Source organism: Panulirus ornatus, chromosome 31 (assembly GCF_036320965.1).
Source record: "Panulirus ornatus isolate Po-2019 chromosome 31, ASM3632096v1, whole genome shotgun sequence".
NCBI classification, from domain to species: Eukaryota; Metazoa; Arthropoda; class Malacostraca; order Decapoda; family Palinuridae; genus Panulirus; species Panulirus ornatus.
This window is the reverse complement of record NC_092254.1, coordinates 4,101,770-4,119,724: the sequence shown is the minus strand read 5'-3', so window position 1 is coordinate 4,119,724 and position 17,955 is coordinate 4,101,770. Positions and strand designations below refer to the sequence as shown.

General features: G+C 42.2%; 2 protein-coding genes across 12 annotated transcripts in view; one reads left to right on the top strand and one right to left on the bottom strand.

The window, feature by feature from the left end:
• The window catches only part of LOC139758729 (protein singed wings 2-like), a 50,381-nt gene extending 43,013 nt beyond the window's left edge, over positions 1 to 7,368 (bottom strand). Inside the window, exons 1-2 of one of the 8 annotated variants that reach the window (XM_071680439.1) lie at positions 7,238 to 7,368; positions 2,745 to 2,831 (exon numbers count right to left, since the gene is read on the bottom strand). In XM_071680439.1, the coding sequence (XP_071536540.1) occupies positions 2,745 to 2,804 (60 nt within the window). In that variant the 5' untranslated portion in view covers positions 2,805 to 2,831; positions 7,238 to 7,368. Of the gene's footprint in view, positions 1 to 2,744; positions 2,832 to 3,209; positions 4,145 to 5,429; positions 5,513 to 5,859; positions 5,919 to 7,237 lie in introns of those variants that run through there. The other 7 variants (XM_071680441.1, XM_071680444.1, XM_071680442.1 and 4 more) reach the window with 7 other exon arrangements.
• Positions 6,318 to 17,955, top strand: part of LOC139758727 (uncharacterized) — a 139,748-nt gene continuing 128,110 nt past the window's right edge. Inside the window, exon 1 of one of the 4 annotated variants that reach the window (XM_071680430.1) lies at positions 6,318 to 6,469. The gene's annotated coding sequence lies outside the window, so the exon portion shown is untranslated. Of the gene's footprint in view, positions 6,470 to 7,363; positions 7,743 to 17,955 lie in introns of those variants that run through there. The other 3 variants (XM_071680433.1, XM_071680429.1, XM_071680432.1) reach the window with 3 other exon arrangements.

The window sequence follows — 17,955 nt, the reverse complement described above, 5'->3', positions numbered from 1 at the left end:
ATAACATGAACATTTTCATTATTGGGTCTTCATTCTGTACGGTGAAAGTTCTCATAATCATATCTATTAACTGGCTTGAAAGCATTACCTTATCAACGTTCACTTTGAATTAAACTTTTTCGTTTACAGTAACTCCCCAAGTCTTTAACACTTTCTCCACTCTCTATTTCTTTCCATGTAGGGCCTTTATAGGAAGGTATTGGTATGGTATAACTTTTCCAAGACTTATATGATCAAATTCCTCTTCATTAATTCCACTAGGTTCTCCTTTCATTCATTTACAGACAACATTCAGGTCTCCTTGTATTTCTTTTTGTCTTTTAACTGATGTTTACTTACTCTTTTATTACTTGCAAAACATAAAATACTCCCCCTTCCATCCTTAACTATGTCTGAAATCATTACAAGGAGTATCGGGGCCAATAGTCATATGGTTTCCAATTGCTACAACTATGAAGTTTCTGTTAGTTAAAAACTTTAACAAATTTTTCCATTTTCCTCTTATATTTTGCCTTGCCAAACTCCCTCCCCTGAATAAGGACATTCAATCTCTTCTGTTCCATCAGTTTCATTTACGTCAATTTAGTGTAGTAGTTGTTTTTGCACACTTTTATCTGGTTAAAATCTGTGCTGACCTTCATTAAGAAAATGTTGCTCACGAAATCTCCCACAAGTGTCCCTCTTTCATTCTTTTTTATAATTCTATGTAATGTTAGAACAACCAGTCTATATTATTTTACAATTACTGTGTAACCCCTTTTGGGTATTGATATGTATGCCATTATATGTATTGGTGACATGTATGCCATCTTGTGTACTGGTGATATATGTGCCATGATGTGTCTTAGAGATAAGTATGCTTCCTGTGTTATCAAGGTAGCACCAGGAAAGAGAAAAAGAAAGGTCATATCTGCTCACATACACACATATATATGCACATACACGTACATATACACATACACATTTCTAATATGTACATTAAACATTTTCATCCATAGGTTTCCATCTCTGGTAAAGAAAGTTCTCAGAATCATACCACTCATCACTTGATCTGATAGTGCTATCTTCCCAATGTGCTCTTTGAAATCTAATTTCCCATGATTACACCCAAATCTTTTAAATTTGGCCCACTCTCTATCAATTTCCAGTCTGGCCTTCATACAGCACTATTAAAGAATCCTTCTTTGACCAACAGCATATTTGCTCACATATAATTTCATTAAATTCCAATAGGTTCACTTCTGCTCATTTATAAACTCTATCATTTTTATCTATCAGACTTTGTCGCTGTCTCCTGCATTAGCGGGGTAGTACAAGGAAACAGACAAAAAAATAGCCCAACCCACCCACATACACACGTATATACAAATACGTCCACACACACACATATACATGCCTATACATTTCAATGTATACATATATATACATACACAGACATATACATATATACACATGTACATGATTCATACTTGCTGCCTTTATTCATTCCCGTCACCACCTCACCACACATGAAATGACAATCCCCTCCCCCCGCACACGCACGAGGAAGCTCTAGGAAAAGACAACAAAGGCCACATTCATTCACACTCAGTCTCAGGCTGCCATGTATAATGCACCGAAACCACGGCTCCCTTTCCACATCCAGGCCCCACAAATATTTCCATGGTTTACCCTAGATGTTTCACATGCCCTGGTTCAATCCAATGACAGCACGTCCACCCCGGTATACCACATCATTCCAATTCACTCTATTCCTTACACACCTTTCACCCTCATGCATGTTCAGGCCCTGATCGCTCAGAATCTTTTTCACTCCATCCTTCCACCTCCAATTTGGTCTCCCACCTCTCCTCGTTCCCTCCACCTCAGACACATATATCCTCTTGGTCAATCTTTCCTCATTCATTCTCTCCATGTGACCAAACCATTTCAATACACCCTCTTATGCTCTCTAAACCACACTCTTTTTATTACCACACATCTCTCTTACCCTTTCATTACTTACTCGATCAAACCATCTCACACCACATATTGTCCTCAAACATCTCATTTCCAGCACATCCACCTTCCTCCGCACAACCCTATCTATAGCCCATGCTCCGCAACCATATAACATTGTTGGAACCACTTTTCCTTCAAACATACCCATTTTTGCTTTCCGAGATAATGTTCTCGCCTTCCACACATTTTTCAACGCTCCCAGAACTTCCGCCCCCTCCCCCACCCTGTGAATCACTTCTGCTTCCATGGTTCCATCCACTGCTAAATCCACTCCCACTTCACTTCCTCCAGTTTTTCTCCATTCAAACTTACCTCCAAATTGACTTGTCCCTCAACCCTATCTTTGTCTTTTTGCATAACCACCTGATCAGTTTCTTATCTAATCATTTTGATTACTATGGTGTCATAGGCAAATCTCCTTACTATGTTTCCTTTACTTTTCTGTCGATATCTGATATTATTATCACAAAGAGAACTGAGGTCAACACCGTTCCCTGTGGCACCCCAATGGGACATCCTCCTCAGACATGGTTCTGTCTACTACCACTTTGCACTTTCTGTCAGTTAGAAACTCTTTCATCCATCTTCCTATCTTACCCTTAATGTTTTGTGTAACTACTTTCTCTATCAAAATTCTGTGGTTTACTTTGTCACAGGCTTTTGTAAAATCAGGGAAACACAAGAACAAGAGAAGAAAAAGATGTAGCATTACTGAAGGCATAAAAGCCTCATAAGGCTCTTACCTGGGTGCCTAATGCAGCCACAACAAACGCCATCCACAATATGACAGCAGTATACCACATGACTCTGCATCTGCAATACCAATCTACCTGTATACCACAAAAAACATATACTATAATACATATCTATACTCAACTGAAGTATCATATACACATATCAAAAATGATGAATGACTTAGTAATTTCATGTAACACCAATCGTCCAAATGCCTCTCTCTTCTCTTTCACTAATAATCTTACTTCTTCATCCCACCACTCACTTCCTTTTCTAATCTGCCCACAGTGATACCTCATCATATGTAATAAAATGGCACCTTATATAGAGCAATGATATCTCATATATACAAGGTATTTCACCATATAAAGAACAATGGTACCTTATATAAAGAACTACTGTACTTTATCACGCATAAAACAGTGGTATCTCATCATATATAGAACACCTTATCATAAACAGAAGAGTAATACCTTATCATATGTATAACTCAGGTGCCTTGGCAAGTGAGTCAGTTGTTGTTCGCTGATGATACAGCGCTGGTGGCTGATTCATGTGAGAAACTGCAGAAGCTGGTGACTGAGTTTGGTAAAGTGTGTGGAAGAAGAAAGTTAAGAGTAAATGTGAATAAGAGCAAGGTTATTAGGTAAAGTAGGGTTGAGGGTCAAGTCAATTGGGAGGTGAGTTTGAATGGAGAAAAACTGGAGGAAGTGAAGTGTTTTAGATATCTGGGAGTGGATCTGGCAGCGGATGGAACCATGGAAGCGGAAGTGGATCATAGGGTGGGGGAGGGGGTGAAAATTCTGGGGGCCTTGAAGAATGTGTGGAAGTCGAGAACATTATCTCGGAAAGCAAAAATGGCTATGTTTGAAGGAATAGTGGTTCCAACAATGTTGTATGGTTGCGAGGCGTGGGCTATGGATAGAGTTGTGTGCAGGAGGATGGATGTGCTGGAAATGAGATGTTTGAGGAAAATGTGTGGTGTGAGGTGGTTTGATCGAGTGAGTAACGTAAGGGTAAGAGAGATGTGTGGAAATAAAAAGAGAGTGGTTGAGAGAGCAGAAGAGGGTGTTTTGAAGTGGTTTGGGCACATGGAGAGAATGAGTGAGGAAAGATTGACCAAGAGGATATATGTGTCGGAGGTGGAGGGAACGAGGAGAAGAGGGAGACCAAATTGGAGGTGGAAAGATGGAGCGAAAAAGATTTTGTGTGATCGGGGCCTGAACATGCAGGAGGGTGAAAGGAGGGCAAGGAATAGAGTGAACTGGAGCGATGTGGTATACCGGGGTTGACGTGCTGTCAGTGGATTGAATCAAGGCATGTGAAGCGTCTGGGGTAAACCATGGAAAGCTGTGTAGGTATGTATATTTGCGTGTGTGGACGTATGTATATACATGTGTATGGGGGGGGGTTGGGCCATTTCTTTCGTCTGTTTCCTTGCGCTACCTCGCAAACGCGGGAGACAGCGACAAAGTACAATAAAAATATAATATAATATATATATATATATATATATATATATATATATATATATATATATATATATATATATATATATATATATGTAGTACCTCATCATATATGGAGCAGTGGTACTTCATCATATGTAGAACAGTAGTACCTTATATATGGAACAGTTGTACCTCAACCTATATACAACAATGGTAACTCATCATATATGGAACAGTGGTACCACAACATATATAAAACAGTGGTATGTCATCATACATGTATGGCATCCTATATACAAGTGGTAGCTCATCATGTATGGAACAGTGGTACCTCGTCATGTATGGAAGAGTGGTACCTCCTCATGTATGCAACAGTGGTACCACATCATATATGGAACAGTGGTCCCTTATCATTTATGGAATAGATGTACGTCATCAGGTATGAAACAGTGGTCCCTCATCATACATGGAACGGTAGTCCCCTCATTAAGTGTGGAACAGTGGCACGTTATTATGTGTGGAATAGTGGTACATCATCATGTATGCAACAGTGGTACCTCATCCTATATAGAACAGAAATGTCATCATGCATGGAGCAGTGGTCCCTCATCATGTCTGGAACAGTGGTACGTCATTGAGTATGGAAAAGTGGTACGTCATCAAGTATGGAACAGTAGTCCCTCATCATGTATGGAACAGTGGTGCACCATCATGTATGGAACAATGGTACACCACCATGTATGGAACTGTCGTCCCTCATCATGTATGGAACAGTGGTACGTTTTCATGTATGGAACAGAGGTACCTCATCATGTATGGAATAGAGGTACCTCATCATGTATGGAACAGTGTTCCCTCATCATGTACGTAACCGTGGTGCACCATCATGTATGGAACAATGGTACACCACCATGTATGGAACTGTCGTCCCTCATCATGTATGGAACAGTGGTACGTTTTCATGTATGGAACAGAGGTACCTCATCATGTATGGAATAGAGGTACCTCATCATGTACGGAACAGTGTTCCCTCATCATGTACGTAACCGTGGTACGTCATCATGTATGGTAAAGAGGTACCTTCAACTGTACATGCAGTGTTAGGTGTCGATTAATATGCGTTTTATCAAATTCTATTAAATTATATCTTTAAAGTACTTTAGGGTGGAACTTTATATGTTTGTGTTTAAGTAAATGGAAATGTTTTATGCCAAGTAATAATATAATGTTGATTAAGCTTACAAGAAAGAGAAGTATTCTAATATTACCCTATGCTGGCTGACAACTATTACCAACACTAACTGCCGTTCGCGCTTCAATCACATTTATCAAATTTTTCTTCCGTACAAAACAAAGACAAAACAGTTGTAAATTCTTCTCTCTTCTTTTTCAGAGAGAACTGTTTAATGAAACATAACAGCTATCGTGTATAAGTTCTATCCAGAAGTTTCGCCATAGAAAATAAATTACACTTAAACAGTCTGGCAACGATGATCAACATTTGTTGACAAACTTTACATTCATATCAGCAAGAAATATTGTTTTCACCCACTTATCTCTCCCCGTTCTATCCACTCACCCATTAATCCCCTCATCTTTCTGCTATCTATCCTTTCACCACCCACTCACCGATCCTTCCGCCCTCCTGCCCCTCACTCATTAAGTAACTCACCTTCCAACTGATCCATCCAGCCTTTTGCTACCAAACCCACCAATCCTCCACACACTCCTGCAACCCACTCATTAATTCACCCATCCTCCAACTGATCCATCCATTCTTTCGCCACTCACCCACCCACCTTCCCGCCACTCACTCATTGATTTCCTCACCCTCCAAACGATCCACCCAGCCTTTTGCCACACATCCTCCAGCTACCTCCCACTGATTCCTTCACCCTTCTGCCATTTACCTGCTGATTCACACATCCTCCTGCCATCCACCCACCGATCCACTAACCCTTGTGTTACTCACACACTAATTCACACATCCTGTCACCCGCCCACCCCAACCCTTATGCCACCCGCCCACCCCAACCCTTATGCCACCCGCCCACCACAACCCTTATGCCACCCACCCAATAGTTCACACACCCTCCTGCCAACAACCAACCGATCCAACCACCTAACTATCCGACCTGCTCAATGCTCCACCCAACTGTTGCCCACCCTTTGGTCCACCTACCCTCCTGCAACCGAGCTATAGTACTGACCTGGCCTGGGTCACTGTGCTAACCTGGCCCGGGTTACGGTATACCCCTACTACCGTATATTAGTATGGGGAGGTAAGGTACACCCCTGCTACCTTATGTTAGTATGGGGAAGTAAGGTACACCCCTACTAGTTTATGTTAGTGTGGGGGAGGTACATCCTTGCTACCTTATGCTAGTGTGGGAAGATAAGCTACACCCCTGCTACCTTATGTCAGTGTGGGGAGGTACGCTATACCCTTGCTACCGTTTGTTAGTATGGGGAGGGAAGATACACCCCTGTTACCGTTTGTTATTGTGGGGAGGTAAGCTACACCCTGCTACCGTATGTTAGTGTAGGGAGGTAAGCTATACCTCTGTTACCTTATGTTAATGTGAGGAGGTAAGATGCACTTTGTTACCTTATGCCAGTGTGGTTGGTAAGGTACACCCCTGCTACCTTATGTTAATGTGGGGAGGTAAGCTACACGCCTGTTACCTTATGTTAGTGTGGGGAGGTAAGCTACACCTCTTCTACCTTGTTAGTGTGGGGAGGTAAGCTACACCTCTTCTACCTTATTAGTGTAGGGAGGTAAGCTACACCTACATTGTTAGCGTTGGGAGGTAAGCTACACTTCCTCTACCTTGTTAGTGTAGGGAGGTAAGATACACTTACCTTGTTAGCGTGGGGAGGTAAGCTACACTTACCTTGTTAGCGTGGGGAGGTAAGCTACACCTCTTCTACCTTGTTAGTGTGGGGAGGTAAGCTACACCTCTTCTTCCTTATTAGTGTGGGGAGGTAAGCTACACCCAGTTGCTTGTGCCAAGAATTTACTTCTAACATAAAGCCTTCAGTTTTTGTACCTGCGTGTATGTTCCTGTCCTTGTGCGTGTCTGTCTGCACTTGGGAAGAAAAGATCATATTTAAAGTGTGGCGGTCATCTTGAGCTAGATCCATCTGGTGACCGTCATCAGAACCTCGGAATGTTCGCAATCACAACTTAGGGAAAACACTTTCTTGAACGTCAACCGAAAATAAGAATGTTCTTTTTTGCGAGGGCTATCAGGAAAGATTAGCAAGAAAACAAATAAAAAAACAAAGAACCTAGTTAAACTTCTGCTATGACTGAAGGATGATAATTAGTAGTGATGATATTATTAACTGATCTTAGGAAAGGTGTATGGTCGAAGTTGTTGCGAGTGCGAGTTTTAGGAGGTACTGGGCAGACCCACTTTTATTCTGTTTTGTGCCAGGAAATTTTACCAGAACTTAGTGACTCATAGTGACAGGCATAATGATGATTAGTGTTGTGGTGAGAGTGATGAGAATATGAGAGAGGAGACGGAAAGCTGCATCAGACGGCCTGAGGTGAGTATCACACAGTTTGTTTACAATGTTCCTCAGCTGAGATGGTGGACTCTTCTGCTGTCCTCTGCTTCATCTGCTGCACTAAGCACCAGCAGGGATGGTAGATTGCTACTGTCTTCTGCTTTACCTACTGAAGTAGGTACCAGTAGGGATGGTGGACTCCTCTGCTGTCTTCTGCTACACCTACTGTAATAGGCACCAGCAGGGATGGTGGACTGCTACTGTCTTCTGCTTCATTTACTGCAGTAGGCACTAGCAGGGATGGTGAACTATTCTGCCGTCTTCTGCTTCATGTACTGCAGTAGGCACCAGTAGGGAAGGTGCCTGCTGCTCTCCTTTGCTTCACCTACTGCAGTAGGCACCAGTAGAGATGGTGAACTCTTCTGCTGTCGTCTGCTTCACCTACTGCAGTAGATACTAACGGATGGCGGACTCTTCTGATTCTGCTTCACCTACTGTAGTAGGAACCCGCAGAGATGGTGGGTTTATGGTGAATACTCAAAGTTTTCAGGGGTCATCATCCCTACAGCTTAGGCTGATCCGGAGCTGTTGGATTGGGTCATTGGTTGAGCCAAGCTGTTGGAAGCTGCAGATCTCTGGTTCACATGGCTCTCACAGACTGGCTGGTCAGGTACACTTTGTACGTTTTTGTTAGTGCTCTCTTAAACTTCTCTACTGTGCTTCCCATATTTCTGATGATAGCAGGCAAGTTGTTGAAGAGTCTTAGGCCCTGGATGTTTAAAGTGTTCTTTCTTTTTGTGCATATCGCACAATTGGATTTCACCGCTAGTGTTCTTCAAAGTCTTCTGTTCATGCCATGTCAGTAAGATGTTTCTGAATGTAAGTTTGGAACCATACCTTCTAGGATTTTCCAGGTATATGTGACGATGTGCATCTCCTGTCAGTGCTCAAGGGAGTACAGCATCAGAGATTTCAGTTGTTTCCTGTAATTAAGCAATTTTACCACGTTGATACAGGCTGTGAAAGACTTCTGAACGCTTCCTGATTTTCTAATTTTGCCAACTTTGTAGAGATGTTAGAGTGCAGCAGTATTCACTTACTGAAAGATTTAGCACCTTGAATAATACTATCATTGGTTTTTTCTTCTCTTTTTTTGAAAGTCTACAGGATCCACCAACCATCCATCTGCATGAGTCAACTGTTCTTTTATGTTCTCTGAAGGATATGTTGTTAGACATTATACTTCGTGATCTTTCACATTTGTCGAGTGGTTTATTATAGCAACTGTGTCTGTCTGGTATTCTGTGGTGTTTTTGATTTCTTTATTTAAACATACAGAAGAAGTTGGAACTTGTCTCCTTTGAAATGCAACATATGTTATTCATGGTTGCCCAGTTAAAGACCATGTTTATGTCTCGTTGTAGCCTTTTAGCAACCTCAATTGATGTGATTTTCATAATGTGCTGTGTCAGTTGATAGTCGCAACCACTCTTCCAAAACACTTGTTTTTTGTTTTTCCGAATCTTCCAAGTATTCATACACTTTCTTCCCCCTTATAGTTCTTTGACTACAACCTTATTTCTGTTGATTTTATTGGGCATGGTCACCCTCTGTCCATCTCATCAAATTGCCAACTTTGGTGTTTAAAGAAGTCTCATAGGTTATCCCTATGCACCTCTTTTATTGACTTCAGTGAGATGGGTACTACTACTCCAGTCAGATGCCTTATTTTGTGCTGAACGCTTAGAAGAGGTTTCCTTGGCTGGGATGGAGGCCAACATCCCATTTTCTTCTAAATCTTTTTTTCCCTCATTTGTGGTTGTACACTTATACTCAGATGCCTGTTGAATTATTGATTCAGCCATTCATTTGCTCAGAATCACTGCAGAGCTGTTCTTCACAAATTCAAGCATACTTTCTTGAAAATATGCTGACAAATTTTTCTTCAACTGACGTTTTTGTACCTTAACCGAAAACATCCTCAACAGCTTTTGGAATTCAGCCTTCCTCTTCTTTTCAGACCTTATCAATCTATTGTTAACTCTGTAACAGATAAAGCTGCGCTTTTTGGCGCCATAAAAGAAGAGTGGTTGACAAAGCTGAAGAAAGTGTGCAGTAATGGTTTGGACTCATGGAAAGATTGAGTAAGAAGTTGGCAAAGAGGATATATGTGTCAGAAGTGAAAGGGACAAGGAGAAAGGGTAGACCAGTTTGGAGATGGAAAGATGAAGGGAAAAAGATTTTGGGTTGTTTTGGTCTGGACATGCAAGAGGATGAAGAGTGCATAGGGTAGATTGAGTTGGATTGATGTGGCATACAGATGATTTTCATTGGACTGAACCAGAGCATACAGAGCAGCTGGGGAACCTCAGAAAGGTCTGTAGTCTGTGAATACAGGGCTGTTGTTTAGATGCAGTACATGTGATGGCTAGATAAAGAATGTGAGTGAATGAGGCATTTTCTCTCTCTATTCTTGGTGCTATCTGGCTAATGCAGGACACGGTAACTAGGTATAAGAGAAAAGAGAAATTTTCCCACTCAACTTTGATTCAATTTATAATCCTCTGTCTCCATCTCCTCACAGTGAACTTGTGCCATCTTTTATAGACAACTTGCACTGGATCTTCCTGCTGTTCTCCCAGCTCCAGGTGAACAAGGCGTTTGGCTCAAATAGATTACCTACTCGAGTTGAAAGGGAGTGTGTCTCTGAGCTAACACCAATTCTTTCTCGCCTCTTTCACCTCCGTCTAAACACCTATCCCAAAGAAAAGAGTCACTCTAACTTCCTTTCAACGAGTGAGTTAAAAGATGAGTTAAATGGCTACTCCCTTACTGGATAATGTGATAGCTGATTTGAGTGTATACAAACACTACATGCTGCACTGCTTATGTAAGGCAGTCTTCCAGACTTCTGGCCTCTGTTTATATGCCTATAAGTGGATATTTAATGTGCTTATGATTATCTATAGATGAAATATCTTCTATAACGTTCTTAAGAAAAATAAAAAGAATCAGGCTCAGGTATTGCTCACATTGACGAACAGAAACAAATGAACAATGGGAAAATGATGAATATTGACTTATAATTCATTTTGCCACCTTATTACAAGACCTTTGTTTTAGTCCAGAATACCAGATGATATGAACTATGACATACTTTAAAATGTATAGATTGAAATCAGAAATGATATATCAGTAGAATTAATCTCAAAACATAGAGATACTGCATGAACAGACAACTCAGCTTGTGTAAACTTATCCACTCATTTTGATGTTGCTCACAGATAGCGGCAGAGGCACTGAGGTATGGCAGAGCCTTTAAGGATGTGAGGATATTCTGACACTTATTGCAACAGGAAGAGTTTTTGAGAAGCCACTGGGTAGATCCACTTCCCACAACAAATAACTATAAATGTCAGAGTGGATTACCTGCTTGTAGCACCAGTAGGGTTTAAATTGAAAGGCTGAAATTTGGTGTATTTTTATGACTTTTGTGTTGACTAGCATAACATGTAATGTTGAAAGTTACCTCAAAAGTAATTTGATGTTTCTCACTTTGTGAAATTGTTTTCCAACTACACCATTATAGACAAGATTCTTTTTAGCTAAAGTAAGTTAGATATGTTCACATTGCAAGCGAGTTTATCTCCAAATTCTACAGTATCAGGGCACTATTAAACTAGTTTAGGTAGAGCTTATGCCTGCAGCTATTTGGCCCTGATTCCCTCCACTTACTTAGCAGTATGTTTAAATCCCATTGTAATTGAATAGTCTGCATGACAAATTTCTCCTTACTGATTATAAAGTCTTTCACATCTGTTGCTGTCTTCCCAGGGGCCCATAAACTGTTCCCACTGCTAGTCTATCTGTAATTTTCATAGAAATAGATTTATTAATGTCAACAGCCACTATATTTTTCAGTATAGACTAAGATTATCTTTAAGTAGAAGTAAGCCATTGCAGCCCAATATATTTTCCTGTCGCTTTTAAATAGTTTGGACTGTACTCTGGTATATTCAGCAAGAAAGTGCTGTTTTTGTTGTTAGACTTAAGATTCAGAGATATCAGTCACATTATTTTCTTCCTGTGGAACCGTTTCAAACTATGATTTGTTTTATGTACTACTTACTGTAACTCATTACACAAACCTAGCCTTAGAAATCCAGGGGTGTTCCAAGCTATGAGGTTTATGATAAGGATGAGGAATGTTTTAGTCTTAACATAACCTATTTATGATAAAAATGAGGAATGTTTTAGTATGATCATAACCTAGCAATGGAAATTTTGGGCTGTTCAATAGGACTGAGGTTTTTGATTTGAACAAAGAGTGTTTTAGTCTTTGATTTGGTATTAATGTCAGGGTCATACCTTCCCTTATTGTATTAGTTGGATAGCTAACTCTGGGAAGCTTATCAGGTGTTATTGCTGGTTGTTCTGACATAAATCGTATCTTCATGATAGTAAACTTGTGACTTCAGTGTGACTGAAGAGGATTACCGATATAATTACTGGTAGGGTCCCTTTATCTATCTATCTATCTATCTATATTTCTGATGCCTGTTCCAATTGGAACTTCCTCAAAGGTGTGGCTATGTCACCAAAGTCTTCATAACTAAAGGACTCCGGTGCTGCTTCTTAACCTTTGGTGGTACAGTCCAGGCTGGGAAAATGGGTGTACCAGTAGTGTTAGTGGTGCAGTACAGGCTGGGACAGTGGGTGTACCAGTGGTGATGATGGTTGTAGTCCAGGCTGGGACATTGTGTGTACCAGTAGTGGTGGTGATGGTACTGTCTAGGCTGTGCCTGTTAGTGTACCAGTAGTGATGATGATCATACAGTCCAGGCTGGGACAGTGGGTGTACCAGCAGTGATGGTGATGGTACAGTCCAGGCTGTGACAGTGGGTGTACCAGTAGTGATGATGATGGTACATATCAGGCTGGGACAATGAGTGTACCAGTAGTGATAGTGGTACAGTCCAGGCTGGGACTGTGGGTGTACCAGTAGTGATGGTGGTGGCACAGTCCAGGCTAGGACACTCGGTGTACCAGTAGTGATGGTGGTGGTTCAGTTCAGGCTAGGACACTCGGTGTACCAGTAGTGATGGTGGTGCAGTCCAGGCTAGGACAATTGGTTTACCAGTAGTGATGGTGGTGGTACAGTTCAGGCTGGGACAGTGGGTGTACCAGTAGTGGTGGTGGTGCAAGTATTGGCTGAGACAGTGGCTGTAAGACAGTGAGTGTACCAATGGTGGTAGTAGTACAGTCCAGGTTTGAACAGTGGATGTACCCTGGTGGTTGTACAGTCCAAGCTGGGACTGTGAGTATACCAGCTGTGATGGTGGTGGTACAGTCCATGCTGGGATGGTAGGTGTACCAGTAGTGATCGTGGTGGTACTGTCTAGGCTGGGACAATGGATATACCTGTAGTGATGGTGGTCGTACAGTCCAGACTGGGATGGTGGGTGTACCAGTAGTGATGATGGTGGTACAGTCTAGGCTGGGACAGTGGATGTATCAGTAGTGATGGTGTTACAGTCCAGGCTGAGACAGTGAGCGTACCAGTAGTGGTGGTGGTATAGGCCAGGCTGGGGCTGGATGTACCAGTAGTGATGGTGGTACTGTTCAGGATGGGACAGTCAGTGTACCAGTAGTACACTGATTGTCCTATCCTGAACTGTGATTGTGGTACATTTCAGACTGGGACGGTGGGTGTGATAGTAGTGATGGTGGTACAGTTCAGGCTTGGACACTGGGTGTACAAGTAGTTGTGATGGTGGTACAGTCCAGGCTGGAACAGTTGGTGTACCAGTAGTGATGGTTGTTGTACAGTCCAGCCTGGGACAGTGGATGTACCAGTAATGATTGTAGTGGTACAGTTTGGGCTGGGGCAGAGGGTGTACCAGTAGCGATGGAGGTGATACTTTCCAGGCTGGGACAGTGGGTGTACCAGTATTGATGGTGTTGGTACAGTTTCGGTTTGGGACACTTTGTGTACTAGTAGTGGTGATGGTGGTACAGTCTTGGCTGAGACTCTGGGTGTAACAATAGTGATGATGGTACAGTCCAGGCTGGGACAGTGGGGGTACCAGTAGTGATAATGATACAGTCCAGGCTGGGACAGTGGGTGTACCAGTAGTGATGGTGGAGCAGTCCAGGCTGGGACAATCGGTGTACCAGTAGTGGTGGTGGTGGTACAGTTCAGGTTGGGACAGTGGGTGTACCAGTAGTGATATTGGTGCAACAGTGCAGGCTGGGACAGTAGGTGTACCAGTAGTGTTGGCGGTACAGTCCAGGCTGGAACAATGGGTGTACCAGTATTGATGATGGTGTTGCAGTCTGGGCTGGGACACTGGGTGTACCAGTGGTGTTGGTGGTGGTACAATCCTGGCTGGGACACTGGGTGTATTAGAAGTGTTGGTGGTGGTACAATCCAGGCTGGGACAGTAGGTGTACCAGTAGTGGTGGTAGTGCTGGTACAATCCTGGCTGGGACAGTGGGTGTATCATTATTGATGATGATGGTACAATCCAGGCTTGGACAGTGGGTGTACCAGTAGTGAAGGTTGTATAGTTCAGGCTGGGACAATTTGTGTACCAGTAGTGGTAATGGTGGTCGGTCAATCCAAGTTGGGACAGTGGATGTACCAGTAATGATGGTGTTGGAACAGTCCAGGCTGGGACAGTGGGTGTACCAGTAGTTGTGGTGGTACAGTCCAGGCTGGGACAGTGTAAGTAATAGTGATGGTGATGGTACAGTCTAGGCTAGGACAGTGAGTGTACTGACAGTAGTGGTGGTATAATCCAGGCTGGGACAGTGAATATACCAGTAGTGGTGGTGATAGTCAAGGCTGGGACAGTGGATGTTAAGTAGTTGTGGTGGTAGTGTCCAGGCTGGGACAATGGGTGTACCAGTAGTAGTGATGTTACAGTCCAGTGTGGGACAGTGGATTTACCAGCAGTGGTGATGGTACAGTCCAGGCTGGAACATTGGGTGTACAGTAGTGGTGATGGAACAGTCCTGCCTGGGATAGTGAGTGTACCAGTAGTGGCATTGATACAGTCTACTTTGGGACAGAGACTTCTACAGATTTTTTGGTACTTTATGGTTTGGAAATATGTATAGAAATGAATTGAAGGGGAAGCAATTACTGGTATAGTGGTCATTACATGGCTGGTTAGGCCCATACATGTTATCCATCTTTCTCATTTTTACCTGAACATTTTCTGCCATGGTGCATTTAAGCCTAACATCCAACTTGCCTTTTAAAGAATGGTTGTGGGAAAATTTTGTTTTCTTGTATCATGTGATTATAGGTAAGAATTTGTTATATAAACTTGAAAGTTCAGTAGTGTTTGTGAAATATATATAGTTAATGTTTTAAGGATTAAGGGTTTTCTTCAACTTTGGTAGTTTTTCCTGGAGAGGTTAAAGTCCCTATTCTTGGTGGTTGAGGAACCATAAGACTTGAAAATTAGGATGGTCTGAGTATTGTCACAAAATTGTTTTTTTTTTTGCTGGTATTTCAAAAACCATAACAGTTAGGCTTGTTTTCTTATAAGAAATGATAAAGGGAGACTGGTATGGCTACAGCATGGACGGGATATGAGAGGAACTGAATAACAAGTTCAGAGGAGTATTTAGTGTAAGAAACTATAGTCCCAATATCTGTGAGATGGAATTGGATTGAGGTTTAAGGAAACATTGAGATGTATAGGAAAGATATTAATGGAATACTAAAAGCTCTTGACCTATATAAGGTTTTTGGTCTGATGAAGTTTTATCATATGTGCTGAAGATGTGTGCAGATATGCTTGATAGACTTCTTGAAATACTGTTCAAGATGTCAGTGGAAAGAAGAAAGGAATCAAGGGAATGGCAAAAGGTTAAAGTTGTACATACAAAATTTATTATTTTTTTTATTATACTTTGTCGCTGTCTCCCGCGTTTGCGAGGTAGCGCAAGGAAACAGACGAAAGAAATGGCCCAACCCCCCCCATACACATGTATATACATACGTCCACACACACAAATATACATACCTACACAGCTTTCCATGGTTTACCCCAGACGCTTCACATGCCTTGATTCAATCCACTGACAGCACGTCAACTCCGGTATACCACATCGCTCCAATTCACTCTATTCCTTGCCCTCCTTTCACCCTCCTGCATGTTCAGGCCCCGATCACACAAAATCTTTTTCACTCCATCTTTCCACCTCCAATTTGGTCTCCCTCTTCTCCTCGTTCCCTCCACCTCCGACACATATATCCTCTTGGTCAATCTTTCCTCACTCATTCTCTCCATGTGCCCAAACCACTTCAAAACACCCTCTTCTGCTCTCTCAACCACGCTCTTTTTATTTCCACACATCTCTCTTACCCTTACGTTACTCACTCGATCAAACCACCTCACACCACACATTGTCCTCAAACATCTCATTTCCAGCACATCCATCCTCCTGCGCACAACTCTATCCATAGCCCACGCCTCGCAACCATACAACATTGTTGGAACCACTGTTCCTTCAAACATAGCCATTTTTGCTTTCCGAGATAATGTTCTCGACTTCCACACATACATACACACACACACATACAAAATAAAAAGACAAAAAAAAAAAAAAATCAGGAGGAGGCATTGAACTACAGACCCCAGACACTTCACATGCCCTGGTTCAGTCCATTGGCAGCACGTTGACCCTGGTATACCACATCGTTCCAATTCCCCCTATTCCTTGCATGCCTCTCACCCTCCTGTATGTTCAGTCCTCGATTGCTCAAAATCTTTTTCCTTCCATCCTTCCACGTCCAGTTTGGTCTTCTGCTTCTTGTTCCCTCCAACTATTCCACATATATCCTCTTTGTCAACCTTTCCTCACTCATCCTCACCATATCAAACCATTTCAACACACCCTCTTCTTTCTCAACCACACCCTTTATTTCCACATATCTCTCGTACATATCAAATTACATATCAAATTACAGAGGTATAAGTTTGTTGAGTATTCCTGGTAAATTATATGGGAGGGTATTGATTGAGAGGGTGAAGGCATGTACAGAGCATCAGATTGGGGAAGAGCAGTGTGGTTTCAGAAGTGGTAGAGGATGTGTGGATCAGGTGTTTGCTTTGAAGAATGTATGTGAGAAATACTTAGAAAAGCAAATGGATTTGTATGTAGCATTGATGGATCTGGAGAAGGCATATGATAGAGTTGATAGAGATGCTCTGTGGAAGGTATTAAGAATATATGGTGTGGGAGGCAAGTTGTTAGAAGCAGTGAAAAGTTTTTATCGAGGATGTAAGGCATGTGTACATGTAGGAAGAGAGGAAAGTGATTGGTTCTCAGTGAATGTAGGTTTGCGGCAGGGGTGTATGATGTCTCCATGGTTGTTTAATTTGTTTATGGATGGGGTTGTTAGGGAGGTGAATGCAAGAGTTTTGGAAAGAGGGGCAAGTATGAAGTCTGTTGGGGATGAGAGAGCTTGGGAAGTGAGTCAGTTGTTGTTCGCCGATGATACAGCACTGGTGGCTGATTCATGTGAGAAACTGCAGAAGCTGGTGACTGAGTTTGGTAAAGTGTGTGAAAGAAGAAAGTTAAGAGTAAATGTGAATAAGAGCAAGGTTATTAGGTACAGTAGGGTTGAGGGTCAAGTCAATTGGGAGGTAAGTTTGAATGGAGAAAAACTGGAGGAAGTAAAATGTTTTAGATATCTGGGAGTGGATCTGGCAGCGGATGGAACCATGGAAGCGGAAGTGGATCATAGGGTGGGTGAGGGGGCGAAAATTCTGGGAGCCTTGAAGAATGTGTGGAAGTCGAGAACATTATCTCTGAAAGCAAAAATGGGTATGTTTGAAGGAATAGTGGTTCCAACAATGTTGTATGGTTGCGTGGCGTGGGCTTGGATAGAGTTGTGCACAGGAGGATGGATGTGCTGGAAATGAGATGTTTGAGGACAATGTGTGGTGTGAGGTGGTTTGATCGAGTAAGTAACGTAAGGGTAAGAGAGATGTGTGGAAATAAAAGGAGCGTGGTTGAGAGAGCAGAAGAGGGTGTTTTGAAATGGTTTTGGCACATGGAGAGAATGAGTGAGGAAAGATTGACCAAGAGGGTATATGTGTCGGAGGTGGAGGGAACGAGGAGAAGTGGGAGACCAAATTGGAGGTGGAAAGATGGAGTGAAAAAGATTTTGTGTGATCGGGGCCTGAACATGCAGGAGGGTGAAAGGAGGGCAAGGAATAGAGTGAATTGG